Below are 8,071 nucleotides of genomic sequence, written 5' to 3'. Positions count from 1 at the left end.
GCATAAAATTTGACAAGAATAATGTAACAATGTTAATTAATGTGTATTTGATTTTATTGTTGAGCCAAATAAAATAAAATAAGATTGAATGTATAGCTTTGGTTGTAAAAAAAAAAAAAAAAAAAAAAATGGTTGTGAACCTTAAAAAAAAATTAAAAAAAGAAAAAAGATTAAATGTATATTTAGCTTTAGTTGTGAATCTTAAAAATTAAAAAATAAAATGGTTGTGAACCTTAAAAATAAAATAAAATAAAGATTTGAGGTATATTTAGCTTTGATTGTGGATCTTAAAAAAAAAAAAAATTGGTTGTGAACCTGAAAAAATAAATAAATAAATAAAAGAAAAAAGATTGAATGTATATTTAGTTTTAGTTGTAAATCTTAAAAAAAAATATATATATATATATATATATGGGGAAATTAGTGGGTACCCATCCCCAACCCATCCCTTGTGGATATTTAAAGAATATTACTTACCCTACCCAATAGATAAGAAAAAGAGAGAAAAATTCATGTATTTGGATTAGGACTCCATGGATACCCATAGGTTATCCATTGCCATCCAATGGCAACAATATTACTTGTAGAAAGTGTCAGAAACTCATCTCGGATCATCCATGACGAACTTACTACAAATGTACCCAATGTGATCTAATCCTCCACAAATCTTGTGGCGAGAAACCCCACAAGGACGAACTTGAACCTTTCGATTGTCTATCTTTCCTTGACCCATCATCACTCGAATATTCTTTTCCAGAGACGTATAGTTTCCATTTCTACTCAAACATTGACAATGGATGTTAATTATGCATGTTAATTATGCAAAGGTGCCTTCTATAGTTGTTTTGATTGCTCATTAATTATGGATGTTAATTGTGCTTTGCTACCTCTTAGCCTAAAATACTGACCTTGTAGACACACTCTCACCCTTACTCGTCTTCTTCAAGTCCAAGATGGCTCAAAAGAGGTCATATGCGATGCCTGTAAGAAAGGAAGAGACCTGAACCACTGGGTTTATGATTGTACGCAATGCAACAGGTTTACATCTCACTTGAATTGCATAGTTTCTGTGAAGTTGAACTTGCCTTGACAAAGTGGGGGAAAAATACATTTTTTAGCCTATGTAATTTGCCCTTGAGGCAAATTTTGCCGTTTGGTAACACTTACGTTTTCAGTTTTCTGTTTATATTTATAAAAATTTAAAAAATTCAAATAAAAACTTGTTTGGTAAAATTTTTGATTTATAAATCAGTGGTCTCAGTTTATAAATTTGGCCAAAAAATGAAAACACAAAAAATGTATTTCCATTTTGAGTTTTCAGTTTTTTTTTTTTTATCACCCAACATTAGCCACCACCCGCCACCATTTTCCACCACCGTCTTCCGCCACCACCACCCACCTCCCACCACCACCTGCCACCATCGCTCATCACCCACCTGCCACCACCACTCACCTGCCACCTACTCGCCACCACCACCCACCCCTTGCCACTACTACCACCACCACCACTACCACCCACCACCCACCTGCCATTCACCACCCACCACTACCATCCACCACCTGCCACCTACTTGCCATCACCACTCACCAGCCACCACCAGCCACCCACCACCACCAGCCACCTGTTACCCACCCACCCGCCACCACTACCACCCGCTACCCACCACCCACTCGCCACTTACCTACCACCACTACTCACCACCACCCACTCGGTACCACCTATCACCAGCCACCGTCACTCACCCATCCACCCACTACTACCACCACCCGCCACCTACCCGCCACCATCCACCACCACCCCTTGCCACTACTACCACCACCCGCCACCTACCCGCCACCATCCACCACCACCCACCATCCGCCACCCACTTGCCACCACCACCCACCACCCACCACCCGCCGCTGCCGCGCCACCACTACCCACTCGCTACCACCACTACCCGCCACCGTTACCCACCCAACCACCATCACCACCCACCCGCCACCACCCACCACCACCCGTCATCTGCCACCCACCTGCCACCACCACCCACCACCCGTCACCGCCACCACCACCACCACCACCCACTCGCTACCACCCACCACCCACCACCGTCACCCACCCACCTGCCATCGTCACCAACCACCAGCTACCCACCACCCATCATCACCACTTTCCACCACCGTCTTTTGTTGCCACTTGACGCCACTTGCCACCACTTGTCATTTTTCACTATTTTTTATATTTTTAAAATTTTTTAAACATTTTGTCAATTACCAAACGCATTTGTAGTTTATGTTTTTCTAAAAATAAACAAAAAATAAACAAAAACTACTTTATAAAATTTTTGTAAATATAAACTGAAAACGTAAACGTTACCAAACACACCCTAAATATAATGTTAATTCATATTTATTTAGTTTTGATTCCAGTCTGCAAATAGTAATTCTTTTTAAATTTATTTATTTTAAAGGAAAACATTTATGCCTCTTCACTAAAATCATCCTTCACCACTTTAATTTAGATTTGTTTGAGAATGGATTTGTAGTCAATAGATTTCAAATATCTAAGCAATAGAAATCTATGGATTTTCTCTCTGTAGTTTGGATACTGAAATAATGAGAAAGATTTAAAATCTACAGCTTTACATTTTTTTTGTTATGATAAAAATTATATGATAGATTTATTTTTATTTTTTGTTATCTAATTTAATTAGTGTTAATCTATATTATTTAGATTAGTGGTGTAATTAGTACAACCAAATATGCACACATCTTACTTAAGGAGGTGCCACCTCCTACTTAAGAAGATGTGAATATAAGTAGAGACAAATATCTAATTATAGAGAAAAAAATAAGAGAATAAAAATAAATGAACAATTTGAATTATCGAAATAACATACTTGATAAATTTCATATAGTAAACTCAACCGTACAGTTGCTTCTCTCTAAAGTAAAGAGAAGCATGGCACTTACATATGCTCTAAACAAATATAAAAGAAATAAAACGCAAGAACCATTAAAATTGCATATCAAAGTAATAAATAAATACTTGCGCACAAATTTAAAGTTCACATGAGAGCACATTTCTATAAACGATAAGTTGGAATTGCAAGCAAGTGTTTGGCTCTTGGTAATGACAAGCCAAATTTCTCACTCATATTCAATTCATTTGGTTTCATCCCATTAGGCAATTCCCAATCAAAGCAATGCATCAACTGAGCCACTACCAACCGAATGTTAGTTAGCCCCAAATGCATCCCAGGGCACCCCCTCCGACCTGACCCGAACGGTATAAGTTGAAAATCCCTTCCCCGGATGTCCACGTGTCCATTAATGAACCTCTCGGGTAAAAACTCCCCAACATTGTCAGACCAGATACATGGGTCTCGGCCCATAGCCCAAGAATTCACCAAAATCCGTGAATTCTTAGGTATGAAATAGCCATCGATGACAATATCCTCCATTGATTCATGTGGGAGCAATAATGGAGCGACTGGGTGAATCCTCAAAGTCTCTTTAATAACCATTTCTAAGTACTCCAACTTTACCAAATCTGTTTCTGCTACCATTCTCTCTCCTCCAACGACACTCATGAGTTCTTGTTGGAGCTTTTGAGCCACCCTTGGGTGGGTCAGGATCTCTGACATGACCCACTCGATTGCAGTGCTTGAGGTGTCGATTGCTCCGACAATCATGTCGACTGCGATCGCTTTGATGTTGTTGCGATCGATGGAGTAGGAGGGCTCGTCGTGGGTTGTTTTTGAGGATTTGTTGTTCATTAATGACAACATTACATCAATGAAGTCTTTTTTGTCATGGGTTTGGTGAAATCTAGCAGGGTCTTGTTCGTGCTCGGTGATGATGATCTCCAAGATTGTGTCAATGGCTTTGCTGGCTTCTTTGATGCGTCGAGTCAAACCCTGAATTCAAATGCAATAATTAGAAGCCATATGGTTGACGTATTATTCAATGTTAACATTTGTGTGTGTGTGTGTGTGTGTTTTTTAGAGTTTACTTTTGTTTATTTATTTATGGGTTAATTAGGCAGACCTCTTTTAATATTTGGAAAAAACATACAATAAATCTCACAATCTTAATATAATTAATTACATTGAGTCTCTTGTAATTTTGATTTATATAATACTTAGTCTTATTTTCAACAATAATTTGTTAGGTATATTGATTAAAAAAAAAAAGATGTCAATTTTTTGACATGAAAATGTATATTTTACATTATTTGTTTTTGTGTTTTCGCAATATCTGCATTAGGTTTGGTCCATTTAAACTTAATAAAATAGAAGTCAGTAATTATATCAAAATTGTAAAATTTATTATTTTTTTTTTCAAATTTGAGTAGAGTCGATGTACTTTACCTTTTATTTATTCATTTATTTTGGGTCAAGAGAAAAAAAAAATTAGAAATAAAAGAAGGGAAAAATCATTAGACATCACATCTGATTAAGAAGCTTATTAAAATTATTTTATTTATTTATTTATTTTTCCTTGTCCGTGTTGATTATATGATAAAATTAAAAAATTTAAAAACACTTTAAAGCAAATTTACGAGATTATGACATTTGGAAAGATTGCATAAGAGGTGAGAAGTTTTGATGAAATATTTCCGTGATATATGACATTCATCTTTTTAAAAGTTGGAATTTAGGGAGCCTTTGTTTATCATACAAATAAAAAGGTCATATTTTTCTTTAAACAAAATGTGTCTTTAAATTTTTTTTTTTTTAAAAATTATATCAAAACATTTTACTTTTTTGATATATCTTATTTAAACATATCTAAAATGTTTAAAAAAAAAAAACAAAAAAAAACAAAATTCCTCAATCCGTCTAGTCAAATAGAAACCCAAAAAAGTTTTTTTTTTAATTTTTAAATTCACTAAAAAAAATCTAACAAACGTATTGTATTTTTAAATATTTCTATTTTTTCTTTGTGCTGTAGGACACTTGTGGATGTTAGAGGAGTATGGTCACATAGTGCTCCATAATATTATGATTGATGAAAAATATGAAATTATTGTGAAATATTAAAGAACATATTAACTAATAATTGATAAAGAAATATAAACACTCTAAAAGTAACTAACCACTCATTTCGCATGTGGGTTTGACATAGATTGGGATTATTTTAGATAAAAAAGACAAAATAAATTTTTTAATCTTATATTAAAAACTACTACATCCAAATTATAATCATTATATTTTTTATTTCATAAAAATCAAAAAAATTAAAAAAAATCTATCCCAAACAAAATTATTTTAATTTCAAATTAAAATTATCAAAAAAACTAAAAAAATCAATCCACATCCAAAAAATTTTCCTTCCAGCAAAGTAAGCCTCAATAGATATACGTCCAAAGGTACAGCTTGAATAGTGGGTCTAGTGGCCCGTACGTTTATGACATCTTTTCCTTACACAAAAATAGAGTTCACATGTGTGGCATGTTCGCTTTTTATTCACATTACTCTTTTATATAAAAAAAATAAAATAATCAATTTCTAAATTCACAAACAAGATCTTAGTATTGTTGTCAATTATTTTTTTTATAAATGTAATAAATTAATTATTAAATCAATTTTATTATTATTTGTAATGATATATATTACTAAAAGAATGACTTAAATTATCAAAAATGAATCCCGTAACATGTACGAATGAAATCCTTCAATCCAAATCTAGAGAAAGGGATGGGCTTAGGGCCCACCATAGGTCGAGATTCAAAGCGCTCTGTATTTATCATCCACCAAAAAAATTAGATTAATCCAATATTATAATTTTTTTAATTTTATCATGCCTATTTCTAAAATAATGAAGTTTATTTTTAAAAACATATTTATTGTCTATTTTTTTAGAGATAAAAGAGATAAAATAAAAAGTTACGATTATTAGATAAATTTAATTTTTTTAATAGATAATAAAAATAATAATTTCGCATTTTAGGTAAAGCAAGTGTAGTTAATTTCATAAAATTATGGCAAGGTTGATTTGTAGGTTTTTTTGGCTAAAAACAAAAATCAAAATAAAAGTTACAGGAAAAAAAAATTATCTCATATCATATCATATCATATCATATGTATTAATCAATAACTTTTTTTCCTTACAACTTTCTATTCAATTAAAAAAATTATTTCAAACGCACTAATTTTTTTTTTTTTTTGGCCACTTTATAATAAAATTTAAAACCCAAAAAATCACTAAAAAGATAAAGCTGCCAAACGGGCACTTAACGGTTGGTTTGGAAACCTTCTACATTAACAAAACAATTACTAACAAAATTAAAAAGTCAAAAAATTTAAAGAACTATTTAAAATAGTCAAAATTTTTATTTTTTTCTTTTTTTATACTTTTTATACGTTTTTTTTTTTGTAAAAAATTAAAAAAATTATTCAAAATGTATTAATTTTTTTCACCTCATATTTTAACCAAAAAGTAAAAAAAAAATTATTCGCGTTAATACACAAATAAATATAATTTATCTTAAATTTTCAACCTAATACCACAATACTATGGGTTCATTTGGGATATGGGTTGGCTTTTTAGAGGTGTTTTGAAAAGATGGTTAAAAGCTGCTTTTTAACCTTTTTGGATTTTTTGTGAGAGAGGAAAGTAGGTTAAAAGCTGGGAAGTGACTTTTAACCCACTTTTCAAAATAGGCCTTAGCTTTTTGACTATTTTAGCCTAGGACTAAAAACCCTCGTTTGGAATAGACTTTTTGATTTTTCTGAATTTTGTAAAAGAAAAAATGAAATGATTATAGTTTTGATGTGACATTTTTTTTTATTGACTTTTTAATGTATTTTATCTTTTTGTGGCTATTTTAGCCAAAAATCCTTAAGCTTTTTCATGCCAAACGAGCACTATAATTTTCGTTCTTATAATTTTAGGCCTCATTTAGGGAATAACTATTTTAACTAAAAAGTTAAAAAATTACTATAAATTATCACACCACTTTCTCTACTTTTCTACACATTTTTCACAAAAAATTAAAAAATTATTAAAATAACTTATTCTCAAACCATCTTAATCCTAACTTTTGACAAGCCAACATTATCTTCGACTTATCATAGCATAGAAAAGTGAACATACCTGAAGGTCAAATGGAGCCAAGATAGGGACAAAGTCTGCAATATTGAAAGCTCCCAATATTACCAGAGACTTCTGAACAACAGCCTTCAAATCAAACCTCTCATCACTACTCCTCCCAAACACCATCTTACAAGTCATGTCCTCTATCACTCCTTCCACCTTCTCACTCAAATCTACTACCTCACGCGTTACGGCCGCCACCTTCAACCGCCGCACTAACGCTTCCATCTCCTCCCTTCTCATCACTCCATACCCATCAATTTTCCCCACACTCAATAATTTTAAAGCACACAATTTCCTAACATTACGCCAATACGACCCGTACGTTGTAAAAGCCATGCCTTTGTTTCCATAGGTCAGGTACTTGGCCGTTTGGATATTCGGGCGACTAGCGAAGACTATGTCGTGGGTCTTTAAGAAGAGCTCGGCAGCGCGTGGGGATGAGACTACGATGGTTGGGATGTTGCCGAGTTGGACTAACATGATTGGGCCGTATTTTTTGGATAGGGCTTCGAGGGCACGGTGGGGGAGCGTGCCTATCATGTGGAGGTTCCCAATGATTGGTAGAGCCCATGGACCGGGTGGTAAAATTTTTTGACTATTTTTTCGACGACGGAGATGGTGGAGGAATGACCACCAAATGGCTCCAAAGAGAAGGGAGAGAATGGCAAGTGTGTAAGGGCTCATGTTGTTGGATAGGTAGTTGAGGTTGGAATGTGATAACTATGATAAAAGCATAATGCCTAGCCAACCTCCCAAATTTATACTTTTTTTCATCCTAAAAATATTAGTCTCTTATTTTATTTTTTGTTATCTCAAAATATTGATCTTTTTTAAAATGACACATCTAAATCATAATTATTTTATTTTTTCTCTCACAAAAGTAAAAAAAATAAAAAAATATATCCCAAATAAATTTTTTTAACTCAAACCTAAAATAACCAAAAAATTAAAAATTCAATTCACATCCCAAATGAAACTTAAGAAT

At 33.2% G+C, this 8,071-nt stretch overlaps 1 protein-coding gene across 1 annotated transcript; it reads right to left on the bottom strand.

Annotated features, from left to right (window-relative positions):
* Positions 1–2,865: 2,865 nt before the first annotated feature.
* Positions 2,866–7,822, bottom strand: LOC114290787 (cytochrome P450 CYP736A12). The gene is made up of 2 exons (XM_028234764.2): positions 7,084–7,822; positions 2,866–3,902 (listed from the first exon to the last, which is right to left on the bottom strand). Exons 1-2 carry the CDS (start codon positions 7,768–7,770, stop codon positions 3,069–3,071), a joined length of 1,521 nt encoding a protein of 506 aa, XP_028090565.2. The 5' UTR covers positions 7,771–7,822; the 3' UTR covers positions 2,866–3,068.
* Positions 7,823–8,071: the final 249 nt, after the last annotated feature.

Source organism: Camellia sinensis, chromosome 15 (assembly GCF_055761805.1).
Source record: "Camellia sinensis isolate YWXY chromosome 15, ASM5576180v1, whole genome shotgun sequence".
In the NCBI taxonomy this organism is placed as follows: domain Eukaryota; kingdom Viridiplantae; phylum Streptophyta; class Magnoliopsida; order Ericales; family Theaceae; genus Camellia; species Camellia sinensis.
This window is presented reverse-complemented; position numbering and strand designations above follow the sequence as displayed.

What these genes read in the sequence shown, in the direction of transcription:
- LOC114290787 (XM_028234764.2), bottom strand. Translation starts at nt 7,770, where the DNA reads ATGAGCCCTTACACACTTGCCATTCTCTCCCTTCTCTTTGGAGCCATT. An exon ending in TGGCTCCATTTGACCTTCAG is followed by an intron (nt 3,903 to 7,083) that starts GTATGTTCACTT and finishes ATTTGAATTCAG; the next exon opens with GGTTTGACTCGACGCATCAA.